The 21,677-nt window shown below is 38.0% G+C and overlaps 1 protein-coding gene across 6 annotated transcripts in view; it reads right to left on the bottom strand.

Annotated features, from left to right (window-relative positions):
- The window catches only part of LOC147177558 (C-myc promoter-binding protein-like), a 55,666-nt gene that overhangs the window by 32,583 nt on the left and 1,406 nt on the right, over positions 1–21,677 (bottom strand). For all 6 annotated transcript variants that reach the window (XM_086072236.1, XM_086072238.1, XM_086072237.1 and 3 more), the window contains exons 2-4: positions 5,172–5,502; positions 2,321–2,567; positions 1,953–2,022 (exon numbers count right to left, since the gene is read on the bottom strand). In XM_086072236.1, coding sequence (XP_085928362.1) covers positions 1,953–2,022; positions 2,321–2,567; positions 5,172–5,482 — 628 coding nt within the window. In that variant the 5' untranslated portion in view covers positions 5,483–5,502. The remainder of the gene's footprint in view (positions 1–1,952; positions 2,023–2,320; positions 2,568–5,171; positions 5,503–21,677) is intronic.

Here is a 21,677-nt window from a genome sequence, read left to right as displayed (position 1 = left end):
GAGATTTGTTTGAGGAACAAAGCCGGCTTTGCTTTTGTCTGGACGGGGCCTCAGACGCAGCTAAGATGTGCATGATTACTCTGGATTACTGCAGAGATCCACAGCTGAGGTGGTGGTGGTGGACAGGGGTCCTGTCCATAGGACAACTATTAGTCACACACTGCATGGAAGAGTGGCAAGAAGAAAGCCATTTCTCAAAGCAATCCATAAATAGTCCTGTTAGAAGGTTACCATAAGCCACCTGGGAGACACGCCAAACGTGGGAGACAGTACTCTGGACAGATGTAACCAAAATTGTACTATTTGGGCTAAAAGCAAAAGGTTATGTTCGGCCTAAACGTAACACTGCTCATCATCTTGAACACACCATCCCCACTGTCAAACATGGGGGTGTCACCATCACCGTCTGCAGCTACCTTTCTTCAGCAGGAACAGGGAAGATGGATAGAGCCAAATACAGGGTCATTTGAAGCAAAAGAAAACTGTACAATAGAATGAATGGTTCAAAACTAAACATATCCAGGTGATAGAAAGGCCAAGTCAAAGTCCAGACCTGAATCCAATTGAGAATCTGAGGAAATGTCTGAAAACTGCTGTTCACAAACGCTTCTGATTTAATGTGCCTGAGCTGGAGCTGTTTTGCAAAGTAGAACGGACAAAAAATTTCTGTTTCTGCATGTGCAAAACTGAAAGAGACATATCCCAAAAATATAACATTTGTCAAAAATGGCAGACAACCGGGCTCATTGAAGTCAATGTAGCAAATGGTGAGTGATTTTTTTAATTATTTTTATGTATTTTTAAACATAAAAAAAAAAGTAATAATTTCTGTAATGCTGGTCATTTTGAATATGTCCAACATGATAATGGTTCCTAAAAAGTTGGGGGCCGCTGCCTTTATAAAAACATAAAAAAAATATGTGCACTTTACAGCATGCCTTGACTCATTTGTGGGCAGATGGATTTGTCGGTGTTGGCCCCAGGCAATGTGGCTAGTGATGGCTAATTTGATGGCTGAAAGGCTGCGACACCTCCCCCTCATCCATTGGTGCGGGGAACCCCACCCAGCACACAGCCCAGCACAGAGAAGTCTTCGCCTTCCGAATCAAATGACGCTGAGAAGTGCGCTGCTTTATCAATATATTGTTATATATTGGTATATATATATATATATATATTTTTTTTTATATTATATATATATATATATATATATATATATATATATATATATATATATATATATATATATATATATATATATTTTATATATATATATATATATATATATATATATTTTATATATATATATATATTTTATATATATATATATATATATATATATATTTTTTTATATTATATATATATATTTATATATATTTATATAATATATATATATATATATAAATATATATAATATATATATTGTTACAATATACTGTTTATATGTTGTGATTTAGAACAATACTTTACCATATTTATAATTTAGCATGGGTAAAATAGCGCTTACGTACGGCGTTGGGTACACTCAAATGATTGTTATGATTCCAATTATTTATTTTTGTTAACATTCTCTTTCAACTTTTTTTGCGATGGTCCGGTCCAAGCTGAGTTTGAACTCATTGCCTGGCAGGCCTTAATGTTCTTGAAAAACAACTGCACAAGGAACAAAGATAAACACTAACACAATCATTATTTATCTTAGTTTTTTCTATTATTGTTTAACTTCCCTTGTACAGTTCATTCTGAAGAACTTTGCTTTGCACTCTGTATTTTATAATCATTAATTGTTTTTATTATTTATTCTTTACTACAAAATGTTACATCTTTATTTATTGTTACTCCATCCTTTGCTTATTTGTTTTAAATTAATGATGTTTTGTTATTTGTTACCATTTGTATTTTGAAAAATTAATGTTAAATAAAAATTGTAGTGTAGTATATAGATGTTTTACCTGCTTTGTATGCTATTGAGTTGGTTTTGGTCACAGACTTCTTATAACAGAGGTAGACAGAGGAACCCCACTGAAACAAGAACAAAAGAGGGAAAAAAAACATATTAATTTCCTGTCATATACCTGGATGTTAATGGATTTTGCTGAAGTCTCTTTTCTGAGAAACTTAGAATTTGTATACTCATTTCAGACTGAGAAAAAGATCTGGTTATCTGAATGAGTGTGAGACAGACGTGGCTTTTGGGTTATGTGTTACAACAAATTACTATAGTTACAAATCATAAATAATGTCTAGCGCATTTTATATATCGTGAGAAAACAGAATATCAAACGCCAAACATATCCCTTTATTTTTATTTCGGTCTTACCATACTGCTGTTAAGATTCTTCTCCACCTTACAGAAGGTGTGAGGAGGAGTCTCTCCTTTGCTTGGGATAATGATACAGATGTCGGTGACAGCCAGAGCAGCATGTGGTTGGCTCTCAGGTGCCCTCCGGTAGGTGACATAGATGCGCTGGGAGGAGTTTCCACTGATGTTGGCTGGGCGACCAGAGGGTGTAGTCTGGATAAGGTGGCAGCCCTGCTTCAGTCGTTCTTTCCATTCATAGAGGACACTGCGGGAGCAAGGCCAATGTAGTAATTAGTCGCACAAGAAAATGAACACGGGATCAATAAAAATATTAGTACAACTAGAATATAATTGTGTGGGATAGGTAGACTTCTATATTTAAATCCAATAGATAGAGTTACCAGGGGTAGACTGCTAATAACCTGGCTATCACTCTCTTGCATGTGTGTGTTTGGTTTGGTTCTGTGTGGTGCAATACAAAATTAAACTTGTACCAGTTAAACATACTTAGTAAGAAAACCATAAGAGTAAGGACGATACTACATAGAAACTGTAATCGCATGCAATTATCATAACCTACGCAATCTCAGGGTATTGTCATCATCAAAAATCCTCTGGTGACACACCACCATTTTTGATTATCCTAATCAGTTGAGATCAAAGACAGACTGAAGACAGACTATTGTCTATTTATCCTCCATGAATCCTTCAAGAAAAACTCTTAAATCATAAAACTCTTAAATTGTACTACAGAAAATTAACAATGCAATTTAGTCTGAGTTTGATTTGGCCGTACACCTGTGACGTCTGCCTTAAGACCTTCATCCAAGGCAGTCACCTGCGCATGCACAAGAGTCATGTGCACTCCGGAGATAAAACTCGTCATCAAACACAAACAACAGATCACAGTGAATCCTTTGTATGAACTTTACTACATGGTACTTAAAACTCATTCACTGCCATTGACAAAAATACTTTACTTGTCAATTATGTTTTTTTCAACAGGGTTTTGGAGCCACTATAAATTGTATTTCAATCTTGAGAACAACTTTACACACCACCAGTAGATTACATTGATGCCTCAGCCATTTTAGATAGATTAGAGATTAGCAGTTTGGGGGCCCACTGGGAGCAACAGCTGCATTTTGTGCAATTTTTCTGGTGAACGGAGAGTCTATATATATATATATATACTGATTCACTTACAAGTTCACTGTTTTGAAATGATAACATCCTTTACTATATCATTCACTGCCAGCCATTCCAGATCCTTTTGACAATTAGAAGACCGACAGGTTACTTTTAGAAATTATTTTTTCTTTTATTTGATCAATTGGGTTTATATATATATATATATATATATATATATATATATATATATATATATATATATATATATATGGCTGGCAGTGAATGATATAGTAAAGGATGTTATCATTTCAAAACAGTGAACTTGTAAGTGAATCAGTTTAAAATGAGGATGAACTGGGGGAAAAACATGATTAATAACTCCTCTATCAACTTCACATTTAAACGTAGAGTTTGCAGTCTTTAAAAATTAATAATCAATTCAAAATTAAGGATTATTAGTTTTTAATTATTAGTTTTAAACTTGTCCCGGTGCAACAAAAGTGGCCAGTCAGACAGAAGACATGACCGAATACTGAATCAATAAATTTTTTGTGCATGCGACACACTTGCACTCTCAGTCTGCCTGTCCTGGATGCAGCACAAGGCCCTGTCGCGTTGATAGTTTCTTAAGCGGATTATTGAACTGTTAGCAACAAAAGTTAAAATGAAGGAAATTGATAAGCCTTGAGACAAATAAAGGATAAATACTTTATATCAAATGGTGATTTCCAATGCAGGTGCCTGGAAAACTACCGCCAAAGTAAATTTTCTCACTAAGTTGTCAGGTACTGTAAATTGATCACTTGTCTTCTATTTGCCATCTGGGGGTCAGTTACTGTACTATCATAACTGAGCTTAGATGTCTTTGTGACTAAAAATATGCCTATAAGTTTTGAAAATTCCAATTGGAAAAAGTATAAATATCACAAGGAGGCAATAATGCATAAATTTGCCCACACAAAGAGCTGTCCAGTTCTTATCGGTCCTACTCGTGCCTACAAAATTGTAGCCCCTCAGAATTATCAGCACACAAAGACTGCTGACAGTCTCAACAGAGCCTCTTTGTCAGTGCCTGATGAGGACAGCACTTTCACTCTGTAGTCCAAGACCTGATTTGTTCCTTGTCCGTTGTCACAATATGACAGCTACGGGAGAGCAGGAGAACTGAGTCAAGTGGATTGCTCCACTTGAAAGCATGTTGCATGCAGTTCTTCACACTTTTTCTAGCAACATCCTAAGAACAGCTGCAAAGCAGGCAGATGACTGTTGTCAACACTGCTACTGTAAATATGAGGTGGCAGTTGCAACGCATTGCTAAAAACATGTGCAACCACTTGAAATGTAAATAATCTCGTGCAATTCCAAGAACTAATCACATCCCTCAATGCAAAGTCACTTGCATTGTGTGCAATGCAAAGCCACTTTACCTGTTCGATAGTTTCCACAATTCTAGTGAATGTTCTCGTTCTTCCAATTTTTCCAACTGACTTACATCTTATGCTCTTTTATTTCATTGTTCATATTTAATTTTATTTATTAATGTTGCATTTGAGTGTCAACTCTTCTAGTCCCACACAGTCACAACTTAGAAAAACGTGCTTTGGAACCGAAACATGGCACCGTTTGATTAAAATGTGAATCAGTGCTTGGTACTACCAACCCTAATCGTTCCATACCACAAAAGTACTGTCTTCGGTACTTATCCCTAGGGGAAACAAAGAAAGATCAGGACTCTTACCCCAGGTCAATGAGTGGTGGCTTGTCACAACCTCGCCTGTAGCATAGGAAAATCTGCGGGGCCATAAGCCCGCCGTTATTGAGATCAGCAGAATGTCCACTTGGTGTCGTCTCAATGCATGTAAACCCTGGTGGCACCTCATCGCCCATCGAGCGGATCACCACAGCCACATCTGTGATGGGTGACTTGGGCTTGGCAGTTTTGTGGCAGGCATCGTCAAAATGGATTTCCTGGTCCAAAGGCTTAGATGAGTCCGTCAGTCCGGCCACCACAAAATAATCGGCTACACGAGGGCCTTTGTCCTCCATCATTTCCCATTACCAACAAGTGCCTGAAATGTATATAATAGACAGATTAAATACATGATTAAGACATTTGTACTGCAGAAAAAAAGTTTTAAGATCCACACAAATCGACACATTTTTAAAAACACTGATGCTCCTGTGTTGTGGCTTTTTGTTTACACACAAGCAAACCTTTTTTCCACTTTCTAAAAACACCTAATACAGTACACAATTATTGCAAATCAATATAAAAATGCTTGAAACTGTTTGTTTTAAATTTATTCTAATTTATCTCTCCGATATTCCCGTCCCAGTGTCTCATATTTTGCCATGTACAGCAGTGGCTCCAACCACCGGGCCGCGGACCGGTACCGGGCCGGGCTGCGGACAGTTGAAATGAAAGAATAAAAAAAACGTACTGTACTTCTGGTCAATTGATTAGCCGTGGATTAAAACGATTTTATTTAGAAAAGTGACCGGATTCTCTCTAGATGCTAATTATTTCATTCGCATAGCACTGATGCAAATCGATGACTTCGACAAGTTAGCAAAATGAGTAAAAACAGACACATTTGGACAAGTTTCTTTGCAACAGAGAAAAGGTCCAGTGATGAGACAACACAGGAGCCTATGACCAAGAAGAAAAAGAAAGGTACATGGATTTACAGCTACAGGTGATTCCCACGCATGATGGCCCGCTCTGCGGCGAACGGCTCTTTATTTAGCATTATGGTGAGTGAGTTACTCATGGACTTTAGATTTGCTCTGTGGTGCCTTGTTATGTTGGTGCATTTAAGTTATCATTCATAAGCATTACCATATTAAAGCGTTGTTACCCTTGTAATGGTATTTGTGCTGCTAGTACAGGCACATAAAAATACGTAGTGGATTTGCGTTTGTTTTTGTAGCCTTTTATTAATCAGTAGCTTCCAATAGCTATCGGGACCGAGCAAAAAATTTTGGATAATGGTGAATGCACTGCATTGACTTGTTTAGCGCTGTTGAAGAATCAACCAAGATAGTATTTAGCATAGCATTAGCGATTGATGTGCATTGTCAGACCCCCCCACCCCACCTTTTTTAAGAGATTGACGAGAGATTAAATTTGGTGAAATTATATTGTCCCGCTTTTTCATTTTGAAAATGTGGTCACCCTAGGCATTTCGTACCTACCTATGTTCATATCATCTATGTTTTCCGTTGCCTTTAATGGGAACATAACTCCTGCCAACATGGCCGTCACATATGTCCATGAATTGCTTTTGGGGACGTCACCTATATATGGCCGCCACGTAGTTACATCTGTTAGCCAGATGTAGTATCTGTGACACTGGTGCAAACCGGAAATATTATATATACCAGTTGATTGCATCACAGCGCCAGGTAACAATTCTAACTAGAAGTTGTGAAGTAAATGACCCACAGAACTTGAGATCAGATATGGAGGAATTTAGCATGACATACAGCATTTGCAGCTTTTGTGTGTAATCAATAAATGGTTAGAGATAAAGTCCCAGATGAAAATTTAACTTAATGGCCTCTCCTCCTTAGTACTCGCAATAGTCATGAAGTCATACTGAGCAAAACTTAAGAGCTAAAAATTTGATATTGAACATCTTCATTGCAAAAACTGGATTCAATAAGCAGTACATGCATCTCCAATGGTCAATGTAGGTTTTTATACAAAACATAATGCACACACAGATGGCAAAGGAAATCAGATTGATTTCTATGAAAACATTCCATAACTGCTGTCATATTCTGAAAGCTGAACCCACCCAAAGGCCATTTCATTGGAAACAGATTTTGTAATTCGTGTGCCTCGACCCAACTGAAATCATAATCCAGACGAAGACATTTACGATGTCAAGCATAATGAGTAAGAGGGTGTGGGAGCTGCATTTCATTAGCAGGGCGTGTTGGTTAGCCTACATTTCTTGACTTAGGGGACAGTTGAAAAACTGGCTTGTCTCTGCAGTCAGACGGACCTTTTTATTTTAGTTTATTAAAGTTTAAGCCTCCACAATCACAATCTGACGCCCCTTCAACATGGGCATTCAGCCACTATCAGCGACGGCCAACATATCCCGAAGGTTTTTCATCACGGAGCTTCGTGTTGACTTCCGAGGACATTGTTTCAAAAGTAATAGTTTTTTCGGGCCTCAATTTTGTTTACTATTGTCTCCAGCTCACATTTTGTTAATTTTCTTTTTTTTCCCCCATTTGTGACTCATAGCTTTATAATGTAATTATCTGATCATGAAGTGTAATCATTCCCACCCACAAACCTTGTGTATACAAATTGACAGATTTATGTAGGGACGTCTGGTCCTCCATTTCCGCAATAATTGAGAGGTATGAAATAAATGTGCTTGGATTAAATGTGTCTACATAGAGTCATGCATCTGGATATTTTTGTACATGCAAAGTTTTCTGAATTTGCCCGTACGCCATAGTTTAGTCTGAAAGCCACGCAAGTGTTTGTACAAGAGACCCCTGGAGTGGCCTGGCAAGTAGCCAGTCTTCACACCGCAACCCCATAGAAAATCTATGGAAGGAGTGAAAGTCTATGTTGCCCAGCAACAGCCCTAAAACGTCACTGTTCTAGAGGAGACATGCATGGAGGAAAAGGAAAATATCAGCTACAGTGTATGTGAATCTGCTCAAGCCCTTCAGTAAATATTTGACCTCTGCCATTGCCTACAAAGGTTATGACTTGACCTTTTGTTATTGATCAAATAATACTTTATGCCATAATAGGTCTACAAAGTGATTTTGCGCTTTTGCCCAACTGTATCTGCCCTTCGGTTCTAAACAAATCTTAATGGGTGGCTCCTGCTATCCAATAATCATAACGCTAGCTGCTCTGAAATTGTATGCAAGGTCCTGTGATGAAAAGTTTTTGGGGGGATGCAATTTTTCCACAGAGCTCTGCTGATAAATGCTGTAATTGCCGAACCCGCACATTGTTCTTACGGTGTTTTTGTGGTGTATTAGACTCCTAAACCATTATGATGAGCCTCACTCTTGGTCAGACAGAAAACGTGCATCCACCATAAAGAGGGAAAGACATTATATCAAAACACAAGTCTAAAATTGACATTTGAATAAGATACTAATAAAAAAAAACATATGGATGCTATTATGGTTCTTAACCAGTTTTCTGTTTATATTTTTGAATTAATAACCTTAGTTCTGATGTAATGCTTGCATAAATTGATGGACGATATGATGATTGTGTAAAGGAAAAAACATGCGCACGTAGAAAAGTTAATATTGTGAGCCGCCATAATTTCCACATCATCTGTCATCATAGATTGTTGAAGACCTGATGTCATTAAGTAATAGAATCCTAAAGCCAGCCAGCCTTTCTGGTCTAATTAAGAGCAGATATCGGGTAAGCTTGTGTTTATGTTCTTGAACATTCCTTTTGACCTCCACCATGTGTCTTCCCTGCTGTGGCTGTGTCTCAGCTCAATGTCTATACAGCTGGAGCCCAGAGCGGTGACTTGGCTGCTAGAACCTCAAAAAGAGAGCTGATTTGGTTGAGTTTTCACCAGCCCCACTATTTATGTATTTATTTATTTAAGTCAAGACAGCTGTGAGTTCCCTCTCACATTGTCTCTGGCAAACCCCTTGTGGAAGCAGATGAGTGCCTGAGGTTTGGACATTTCTCAGTGAGCTCTTGTTTGAACCCCTGCAGTGATCTTAAGTCAGCAAGTTCAGGCTGGGAAGCTTTGTCTACATCTTTGCAGTTTGCACCCAGTCTCTCACTCAGCTGAGTCTCAGTTTTCTCAACCTATGGTGTTTTCCCATTAGCGGCTTAAGTTTTCTTTTCTCACCACACTATCTTATGAACTGTCAGACGGGGCAAAGCTCATCATGTTGTAAATATATTTAAAGTTTATCTTTATTCTATATAAAAACAGTCAATTCCAAATATGACAGCAAATGAACAATGCTTTCTGTGGCACCTCAGCACTGCTGTATATATTCATCTTATGCACAGGTGTCAAACACAAAGCCTGGGTGCCAGATCCGGCAAACCGCTTGACTTTATGTGGCCCTCTAAAGCAAATATCGTTTACTTCATGTTTCTTGCCAAATGGGTTTGTTCAGGATTCTACCATAATTGCTATTTTCTTCCATTTTTACAGATATTACAAGTATTGTTTTCACCAAAACCCTTAACATAAATTGAAAATAGTATACTGTACCAAAATATTTGCTTATCACAATTTTCTTTGTTCATTTTTTTTGTTAACAATATGTTATGTTGTGTATCAGAAGACCAAATTAATGCACTTTTTTCAGGTTAGTCCAAAACTTACTGAAGATACTTGAGTTTAATGTATTCATTATAGTATATCATTTAACACTGAACAGCCTTATATTCTCTTTATACAACTAGGAACATAGGGCCCGCAGTGAAAACAGAAAGCAAATTAGATTTTGGTGGTTGTTGTAGATGTGATACTGTATAATGCTGCAGCTTTGGTTTGCATTGTATTTTTAGCTGACTGACAGCATGGTGAGCATGAATGGCATTCTTCAACCTGTCATGTGGCACAGGGAGGCGTTGCCTCTTATTTACATTTATGAGACAGCAATCTCACCAGAGATTTCAGCATGTTCATGCGCTTACACTTACATATAACTCCACTGCCTTTGAGTATAGCTGTAATTCTATAAATGTATTATTATTATTTTTTTACAAAATGCTAACAAAAACAACAATAACATTTGGGTACTTTTTTTCCTAAATATTTTTAATGAAATGATCCAAACAACCACTAATGCTACAATATTGTTAGTTATGGTCAGTCAAGCCGAATAGTGGTTAACCATGTCTTCCTGAAAATCTGGAGATTTTGGTTCTCTGTGTGGAGTGGTTGCATACTGTTCCTGTGCTTGCGAGGTTTTGGTAAAAAATACAATAAATAAATAAATAAAAATACTTGCATATTGGGCTATTTGAGTACTCTAAATTGCCCATGGGTGTGATCGCTAGTGAGAATTATTGTTTGTTACTGTAGGTGCCCTTAACCGTCTGGATTGTGCCTTCCCTCTCGTCCAAAGTCAGTGAGGGTAATATCTGGTTATCCACATGTATTGCATATTGGTATTTATTAGTTTTCTAATTATTGTAATAATTTAGTTTGGTGTTGGTTTGAAGTTTTATTTTGAACATGCAGTCGTAAAATAAAACCACAAAACAAAACAAAACAAAAATCTCCAATACAAATATTCCAAAATGAAAAAAACATGTACTGCTAATCCGAAAAAGAGCGAGAAGAATTAAAATTAATTTTGATCCTACCACTAGCTCACATTACCATGATAATAATAAAAAAATGCATATCCAAAATAAATAAACACATCACATATAAAGCTTTGTTGCCCACACACCCCTCATACCCAATTGTTCTTTACATAGTATCTCAGAATCTCACACATTAACACTGTACATCCATTCCCCATGTGGAACATATTTATACAATTATTTGAAAAGATTTATGTTTGGAGATTGTTTTAACTCCTCACCATCTATCCATCCACCCATCCACCCATTTTCTGAACCGCTCATTCCTCACAAGGGTCGCGAGGGTGACAGGAGCCTATCCCAGCTGGCTTCAGGCAGTAGGCGGGGCACATCCTGAACTGGTTGCCAGCCAATCCAGGTAACTACTCACCACCAGTGATTATTTCATCAACGAACAAATTTACATCATATTCTTCATCACGAAAATATTTTTTCAGACGAAGATTTAACAAAAACTAAAAATAGAAGCCATTAATTGAAACGATGACGATAACTAAATTAACTGACAATTTCGTCAATGGCTAAAAGGAAACACAGAAACCAATCAGAAGAAAGAATAAAACGCGAGTGGGAGAAAATAACCACTCAGAAACTGTTCACTGCACTTTATTTAATGTTCAAACATGTATACATTCATTGTGCAGCTGTAAGATTAATCTCAGGCAAATATGCATTTCTTTTTTTATTTAGGTGAAAATTTAGTTTTAAGATGGCATATTATTGTCAGTTCAAAATGTTGTATTAAATGTGTCTTGCATGTTAAAATACAGTTACAAATAGGTGTGTTATAATTTTCTGTATAAAACTTAAAGTGTATGCGGAAGGAAAACATTGACTTATTTGTCAATTTAGTCGACTAAAATTCCTCTATTTTCGTCAACTAAAATTGCATTGAAACTAAAATACAATCAGATGACTAAATTATAACTAAAACTTTCATTTTAGTCAAAAGACTATAACTAAAACTAAATAAAAAATTATTGTCAAAATTAACAGGGCTCCTCATTCATAGTGAAACACTCATACTCATACTGAAATCGTTAACAAAATTAGTGTCTTCACATTAATGAATATCATTAATTATTAAGTTGCAACTAACATACACAACACTAATTTTGTTTAGGCGAAGCTTTGCAAGTCAATGTTTATTACTGAGGAGCAAATTACAAATGTAAACTGTGATGCAACCTGCTTATTTCAAGCCTTGCCTATGCCAAAACTTGTGTAATGGTGGAGGCAAAGAACAAATGTTTCTTGGCAGAAATGGGATCAGCCAAGTAGACCGTTTCAAATAACTCGCCTCCATGATTAAAATGGATGTAGACATGAGATGCCACCAGTCAGCTAATTGGATTGTGGAAGGCAAAAGAGATTGGCCTAAAACTAAAGAAACAACTAGTGCAATCTTTAATGTGGAGTGCTATGGTTGGGAAAGTTGGGCTTTGAAACAAAGTGTCATAAGGAAGATAAGAGGCCTTACAAATGTAGGTTTGCCACAGAATATTGGACAAGACGACCAATGCTTGGATTTGCCAAAGTGTAAGAGTATCAGAAAAATATGGCTTGCTTGTCCAATTGAAGAGGAAGATATCTACGTATGGACATACGTCCAAGTGAGTCTACTATTGCATATGCCCATCGAAGGTGAAGTTGAAGGAAATGGGAGTCTGCCAGTGAGAAGAAAAAACTAACTGAATTGAAAATATCAGGACATTAACAGATGGTGGAATAAATATGGCAAACCATGGCAAAATGATGGAACTCTTTGTTTCACCTTGAATGTACTGTGTACGGGGCATGATACTGTAATGGTCAGAATTGGTCAATATGTGACCAGGAATAGCAAAAAGAGCACACAGGTAGATTCTGTGATACGAGGCAGTAATGGTTTAGTAAGCCAATCTACCTCTTTCATCTACAGTACATTCGACAACCTCGTTCTTGCGTCAGAAAACCCCTGTTGCTAAATTGTCTTGCCTTTAAACTTTTGCTGATTTCAATGGGTTTTTTTCTTTTGCGCAATCAAACAAAACATGACTAAACTTCATTACAACTTCTGGTAATGCAAAATGGTGGGAATTATTATGCTCAAATAAGAATGTCCATTGGAAAAAACATTCCTTAATATTACTAAATAATTATTTTCAGTGAAGAAAACAAGAGCATTCAATAGAGCTCAGCGCTCCAACGAAACTAAGCAGTAAATTCCAGACAGGACTAGTCCAAAATAACTTTTTGCACTGGTTGCACTGGTGCGCCCAAGTTTTCTTGGGTGCACTAGCACAAAAGTTAGGTACACCAAAATTTTCAACTGTGTCAACACCACAGTATTATAGGTTTCATATTGACTTGTAAATAATTGACAGCCTAGTCGACAAAGTTATTTTTTTTAAGTACAAGACTTGGTGCTTAAAATTCTAGTGCAATATAGTAACGAGACAGTAGGCATATTATTGACACAGGTATGGCTGGGCGATATGGCTAAAAAGATTCACGATAAGTAGGGGTGTGAATTGCCTAGTACCTGGCGATTCGATTCGTATCATGATTCATAGGTCACGATTCGATTCGATTAATCCCGATAGAAATCTATAAATTGATTATTGCAATTTTTTTAAACTCAAATTTAGAAAATACTAATCAGTTAACATGTACACTGTAAGATTTGTATGAAAATGTATTTATTTATCTGAAACTTCAGGCTTATAACTGAGCCACTGTATTTACCAAACAGGTTGCAGTCTCTTTCATGTCTGAACAGCACTGAAATAAAATATGAAGGCTTAATGTTCCATTAATATAACATTCTTCCATGCTTAATGTGTGAATCCTAACCCTAAGTAAGACATTTTGTTGAATATTCCTATGAAAAAATTATGTTTAAAAATCGATTCAGCCGCATATCGAAACGATTCGAGAATTGCGCGCTGTAATATCGCGATATATTGCCGGATAATTTTTTTCTAACACCCCTAACGATAAGTAATTCATAACGGTCAATATGGAATTTACGATATGGATATTATTTATTTACCTAATCAAAATAAATAAATAAGTATTAAAGGATCTTTGTAAAGTTTGTCACTTTTTTACTTATGACTGCCACCTCTGGCTCAAAGCATAACTGCAGCAAATGTGTCAGGCTCGTTCATGATGTGCGTGAGAGTACAAGCACAATCTTAAAGCGACAGCCAGAGTTGACAAACGAAGAAATTACTTCAAATGGGGTAAGAAAAACTCCACCCCTCCTCAAAGAAACGGGTCCACACACTCTACTATAAAGGGAAGATAAAAGCTGATAGGTACAGCCAGAGTAAAACAGTCAAGGCTCTTCGTACTCATCTCGGCATTGATGGAGCATGCATGATGTAGAAAAAGCAAGGTGTGCGCTCCTCGCAAGCGGAGTGGCGAAGTAAATATTCCCCACGCACGCCAAATTGGCGCGGCCAATTTGTCTGTCAAAATTGCACTGGGGCAATATCGCTATACGAGGAGTGTCTGTATGCAAAAAAACAAAACATGGCCAAATGCGAATTGCATACAGTAATCCCACGATCCTTGATGCGGCCAGTGACTGATTGATTACAGTATAATCAACGACATCGCTCCAAGGCCAATGACAGCATTGTTTACATCTGCCGGCACGCTGATGCTAGCGAGCATTAGAAACACTGGCAAGCAAGCAGTTCTGTCGCGACCCGAAGAAGGATGAAAACACGTATATTGTGTCCGTTTCTGCACCAAAACGTATTGCCCACGAGTCGCATAAAACAACTGTGGATTACCCCCTGGTCCCGCTCACGTTAGGGGAAAAAAACTAAGGATGACACGGCAGACGAACTATTTAACCAGTCCAGGACGCGAACCCTTGTCAAATCTTTGTGGTTTGGCAAGGTCGCCTGGCTTTGACAGGAGGAATATGCTAACTTTTTTGGTAAAGTGTGTTAAAAGAAGTATAACCAAACGCTTTCACGAATGGGAAGTCGACCAGGTTCGCGGAGGGACCGGGTAATGTGGATGAAGTTAGAAGAACGTCACAAGTACGTACGGCTGTTTTGTAACCTCTTTCATTTTATTTTCATGTGTGGTCAAGTGTGCACATTCGCCCATATAAATTCAGCACTGATTTAAGTGACGTAATAAATTGTCGTCTTCAGTTGCAACTGCAGTTGAAAGTAATAAAGCAGTAATTATGACAAAACTTTATGTGCAAAATATAGGGGTATACAGATGGAAAAAAATGCCACTTGACTCTACAAGTTCCACCATTTGCATCAGCATATTAATACAACAGCATCGTGGACCCCTAAGTGTTCTTAAAAACGAGGTAGAGGTTTTATTCCTTAAGTGCACATGTATTTATTATTGTAGGCCACTGGAACATTATGCGCAGTTCAAACATTAACACTGTACTTGAATGCAGGAAAATAAAAGTGTACTTAAGTAATGATTACATTCGAATGTATTGAGGATATGGAATGAAAATGATACTCCAATAAATGTAAAAAAATTTAAATAACCTATAAAAAACATCTGAGTTTTTTTTTTTGTAAATACAGTGTTTCCCACACCATGTTAATACTTGGGCTTGTGATCCAAGTAAACTGGCCACCACCCAAGAAAATGTAATACATAAATATATAAATAAAATAACTTGTCGCAAGCAGATATACCTCATGTAACATTAGTTTGCCGTCACTTACTTGTGGATCATGAGGTTACAGTAGTAGGACTGACAACCTCAACCAACCCCAAGCCCCCACGCCGAGTCCACCCACCCAAGTAGATTTCAAATCTGTGGGAAACACTGAAATACATTAAATATTTTGGAAGGGGGGAAAAAAACGTGCAAAGACTGAGATCAGTTTAGTGAAGAATTTCTGAGTTATTTCGGGAAACTTGTTCACCCTCTCAATTGTCTAAATTTTTGTTGTTTTTTATTTTTTGTGTGGGGCTAAAACGGTGATGTGCTGATGCAACCAAGGAACAGTATATAAGTGCCCTCATTTCTCTCATCTGTGGCGATTTGGCGCAGTTGCCACTTTTATTTATAAGAACTTTGCCCATTTCAACTACTACAATGTGCAGTTAGCCATCAAGCTATGCCTAGAATCCCCCCCACACACACACAAAATCCATCTTCCCCGAAGTGTTGTTTATTTGTTAGTTGGGCTACAATGTCTCTGCCGTGTGCCTACATGACTAGTGCACATAGTGAGATTGCGGCAAAATATGCGGCCACACAAACATGTAATGTCGTGACTCGCTACACTCAAATGTGGCTAGGAGATTTTTATACTGTTTAGCCACATTGGCTAAAAAGTTTCATGACCCAGCACCAACCCTGAAAAAGCTTTAATATTACCTTTTTAAACGGCACAATGCACCTTTAACTCTTTGACCGCCAAAAACGTTTAATAACGTTTAGTAAAATCCAAATGAGTGCCGCCAAAAATGTTAAAAGACGTTAACTATGTTTTTTAATGGAAACGGGTGGAGGAAAGCCTTGGCCAGCTGTGCTCAAAGTATCAAGCAGATCAAGTTAGTATAATGACTATTTATGGGCACTAGATGGCAGCAATGACTCTCTTTAGACAAGATCAGGTAGGAGTCAGTAGTAGAAGACGTGAGGTGGAGCTAGAGTGTTGAGGGGAGAATGGCTGAGGAAGCGAAAATGGCGACCGGTTGCAAGCAGCTCACGCTTGAGCATTTTTTTCAAAGACGAAAAGCATCGACCAGTTCTAAAGAGCACATTGATGATGATGATGGTGACTCCGAGGTTGACGCCGAAGTTGGAAGCGTTGACGCGGCGGCTTTGATCACGTCGTAAAGCCTCACCGGCTAGCGATGCTAACGGCGGAAAATGTGGTGCACAACCAAGCACTTCTGCACAGGCGGACGTTCAATCGGACGATGCATATTCATCGGAGGAGTGGGTACAGTCTGATCACGGAGAAGACACTGGTTCTGGACTACGATGACACAATGGATGGAGTGGATAAGATGGATCAGAACATCTCTTACCACCCGGTATAAGGAACTGAAGGACATGAGGAAGCCAGATGTAACACCAGGTCACCGTATCATGATCCTGAGAGTAGACTTGATGACAACATGGCCAAACACACACTGCAGTATATACCTGCTGCTCCCCGGAAAAAAAGGCCGGCAAGAAAGTGTAGGGTCTGCACGTGAAGGGGCAATCGCAGTGAAACAAATCTGTGGTGCAAATCCTGCTGCGTCCCCTTGCACGCAGGGGAGTGTTACACAATATACCACACAAAAAGAAAAACTGTGTAGTTGAAACATCCACACAATTGTAAATAGTACCACAGTTGCACACATTTGTAAATAGTTTGCCAAATTGTTTTGTCAAATTGTTACACTGTTGAATGTAAATAAACATATTTTGCTGTCAAAAAAAACTTTTTCATTGTTAGTGGTAGTGTTTTACAGAAGTAAAGCACTGTTTAGGTGTTTGTGGCATCATTCATGGAAAAAAAAGGTGTCAAATTCACTCGAGTGCATGAAATAATATCGTTTCACAAAAAGCTTGATTTCTACGTATTTTGGTCCAAAACAGAGCATTTGGGTGAAACTAACCTATATTCTATTGTTGATTACTGAAAAACTGAATAAGGTAGAAACAAACTTTTTTCTCTGATGAAAGATGAGAGTTCAATCTTTCATTTGGTAGTATCTGTGTTTCCATAGTCCAAACACAAAATTTTCTGTGGACCTTGAAAGATCAGTCAAAATGCTCTAAATCAGCTGGCACCCACATGTTCTCTTTTTTGAAAATGGTTGGCAGTCAAAGAGTTAAATGGGTTAAAGATAAACTACACTAAAACACAACTATCCAGAGAAAAAAAATACAGGTACTGTTGAAAATATCTTGTAGAAAAATACTACCGGTAACTTGGCCAGTTGGCCAGCAGCTTGGGATGCCTTGCAGTTGGAGATAGGGGTTTTCTTCTTTCAAACTTACACACACACACATGCTTACAGGATTTTTTTTTTGCAGTGTTCAATAAAATAAGATAAAGTACAGGAATATCTGGACCATGCACAGCCAATCAGAGGAGGGTCGCACCCTTCACTATCTCTGATTGACCATGATGTGTGCTTTGGAGATTTGTGAGTCCAGGAGACTTATTCCCCTCCATCAGCTGGTTGGTTGCATGGGTGCAACCCCTTGACGGGGTTTTTTTCAGTTGCATCACTGTAAATTAGGGCGCCTGCGTGTCCAAATTAGTTGCACACTAAAATAATGATACATTATGCATTCCCTAGCTTCGAGCTTACAATAAATACCATGCATTAGAAAAAGGAAACAGGTTCTCAGAAGACGATGATGAGTGTTGTGCAGATGTCACAAAAAAAATAATCGTTTATACAGCCGAGCTACATATGGCATCTTTTTAGCAGCAAACAATAGTAGCTTTTGCCACTTGTAGTAATTAAACCCATTGCGCCTTCACTGCTTCAAGACATAGTACAACATAAGATCAAATTCCACTTGATTAATTACCAAAGGTGAATTAATAATTCCCATTCACATGGCCCATATAAATTCAACATTTGATCACTTTGAAAGCAAAGTTCATGAACTTACGGCAGTAACGCTATTGACCTCAGCTTGCACAAACTGTTCAACAGTGTGTGTATTGGTTTCACGAACTAGCTAAATGGAAGGCATGTATTTATCTTGGCGTTATGTCAGCTTTCTCTCTCAGTGCACCTACGAGGGCTTGCATGAATTCAGATATTCTTAAATTGACACTAATGTGATGAATGTTGACTAGTAGTTGAAGTCATTGATGACTTTTCAGAACTCTGTGGAGGGAGATGAGATTACTGGAAAGATTGGTTTTATTTTAAGGGATCAGACAATCACTGATCCTCAAAATTAAGGAAATTAGCGCAGATCCTGGGCCGATTCATTGGTGCACCACAACTGATCAATATAATATAATTTAGCAAACTTGCTTTCTTTATTACGGTTGAAAATAATCAGTAAAGTTAAACTAATTAATCTAGACGCAGACATCTGCCTGAATTATACAAAAATAAACTAAAAGCCAGCTGTACTGTCATTTAAAACATCAGCAATATTCATTTGTGTTTGCACTCCAGTGCTAACTTTTAATATTCACTAAGGCTACGTTCACACTGCAAGCAAATGTTTTTTGCCCAAAAAATTCTGATTTTTTTTCATATCCGACCTGGGTCACTTTCATATGTGGTCCTAGATCTGATACGTATCCAATTTTTGCAATGCGACCGCGGTCTGAACGGCCAAGTCGCATATATCCGATCTCGATCGTCAAAAGTCCAATCTGCGCTCTGCGCGGACAAGGGCATTAAACTTGATTTATGCTTGACACATCAAGAGGTGTGCACGGCTCGGGAGACGTACGTGAATTGGCAACGTTGTTTCGAGTAACAGTTGTGACTTTATATTTGACTTTAATTTAATCCCACTTGTAACATGAAGTATAAAGATGACATTTGTGGTGGTGCTATTAGTAATTTAGCCACGCAGATGGCTCATTTATTACGCGCGGCAATGACGTGACGTCATCGCTAGGGAGAAAAAAAAAAGGAGAGGTCTCCGTGAGATGACACGCTCGAACAGGCTCGCCTCATTTTCACAAAATATTATTTCTACCTCCTCCTGCATCACTCCTCTGTAGATATGAGATGGTAAAAATATAAGCACCGACGATGGACTTGTAAAAGTCCGTGGCCCTGACATGCGTATTTACTTCCGCAAACACAGTGTTGTGAGTGGCGCATGCAGGTCATTTTGGGGATGCATCACGTCCACACAGCAGACAGACTGAGGTCGCAATTATTGGTCATGTGAACGCTTACTCCCAAAAAAATTCTGATTTCACTCAAAAAAATCGTAATTGAGCATTAAGACCTGCAGTGTGAACGTAGCCTAAGGCTGCGTTCACACTGCAACTCAATTCTGATTTTTTCACAAGTATCTGATTTTTTCATGCAGTGTGATTGGTACAATTCCGATTTTTTAACACCAGACCTAACCCTGATGGAAGATGGAAAAAACGAGTTTGACGGGTTTCTGCTTTGATTGTAAACACTGACGCTCGAGGAAGCCGAGGACAGCAGCCAAACATGAGCGAGCATAAAAACAGTCCACCAATCGGGAGCGGGCGTTCGCACATCTTAATTAGCATAATTCATGCAGGCAAGACACACAAATCCAACTTCTAACACGTCTGCGAAGGGAGTCCACCAGCCTACCAATCAGTAGCACGCGTTGGCACAAATTTGCATATGGCACTGATAAAGATCGCTTGCGTGGAGTCGGGAGCATTGTTATTTCCATAAACTCTGCAACGTGACGTAGTTTGTTTTGGGTGCACATCACTCGGCGTGTGCGAGTCACATCACGGGAGTGTTGCGTTAACATTAAAGTCGTATTTGTTTGTGTAATGTGAACAGTCCATTAAAAGATTGGATTTAACAAAAAATCTGAATTGGGCATCACGCCCTGCAGTGTGAACGTAGCCTAATTCATCTTGGTTTAATTGTTGTTATTTATATATTAGGGCCTTATCGTGCAGCACGAGGTACAAGTATTTTGCAATATTCTAAAGGCTCCCAGATCATAATCACAGGGAGTGAAGACAAATCAATTGATGACTATACTACCTTTTGATACATATCATAGCAATCCTCAGATGCCAAGCATTTAGCTCATATAGGCTTTAGGTAGGACAGATGACATCAGGACTATCAAAATAAGAGCAGGCCCATTTCTTGCAAATAACATCATGCACACCTCATGACTGCATCACTGAGCTTCAACTATGATCCAGCCTTTAATCTTAAAACATTATAAAACGTTAGATGAATTTTACAACCCATCCCACCTTTGATATTCAGCCATTATGATATTATTTTATAACCGAATAAATTAGCTGAGGAATATTATCCAGAAGAACCGTTTACTACAAAATAAATTGTAGGCTTTATTCAGCAGGCTTGAAAGGCAGGGCAGTTGCAATCAGAGTGAACCGACAAAAACAATATTTTTATTGACTTAGTACCTAGTATTTAGCATAAAAGCATTGAGGTTGCAGTAAACAAATGCAAGAAAATGTTAACTTAATTTGAAGTAGCTCTCCATTAAAGCTCCTAAACTTTACAGCACATTTAGATCATATTCCCACGTGTGGATGAATTCATTTAAATAAATTTTCTAGTGGGATTAAAATAATACATTAAATATTATATTTTTGCCCAGGTGGACCAAAACAGTCTAACCTCAGACTTTAGTTTCAGAATCAGTTAAGTCTCAACAAATGGTACACACAAAATATATACAAAGTGACTATAGTATTATTATGATCTTTTTACAATATAGCTCAAACTGTTTGGGTTTGGTTAGACATTTACCATGCACTTTTCAGACATAGTTTTGGTGAGTCAACATCTCAGTCAAGTCAAATTTATTAACATAACCCTTAATCACAAAAATCTCAAAGGGCTTCACACACCCAGTTAACAAATATTAACGACATCCCGTTTACTTTTATCAGAATGAGCACTCTTTCTGGTACAGACAGAAGTTTAAAAAAATGCAAGTGATTTAACAGAGTAAAACAAAAAAAAACATCTAGTGAATGTGAATCAGTCAACAAGAGGGGGCGGGGGGATTTCGCCTTTATTAAAGTAAGGTGTGGATTGTCCAAATGATAGCACACCAATTTCGATAATGTAATCAAGCAAACCAGCCATTAATACTGCTGCTTTTCATAAGTGGGGGTTTGGCATTTCATATTGCTTTACGAACGCAGGAAGATGGATATACATGCGTAATACATTGCAGCTATTTTGGGGTAGGCACTTGTTAAGTGGGTAAGG

This window comes from Leptonotus elevatus, chromosome 3, assembly GCF_054856555.1.
Source record: "Leptonotus elevatus isolate MCC_2025b chromosome 3, RoL_Lele_1.0, whole genome shotgun sequence".
NCBI classification, from domain to species: domain Eukaryota; kingdom Metazoa; phylum Chordata; class Actinopteri; order Syngnathiformes; family Syngnathidae; genus Leptonotus; species Leptonotus elevatus.
The sequence above is the reverse complement of the archived record's forward strand: the minus strand, read 5'-3'. Positions and strand labels throughout refer to the sequence as shown.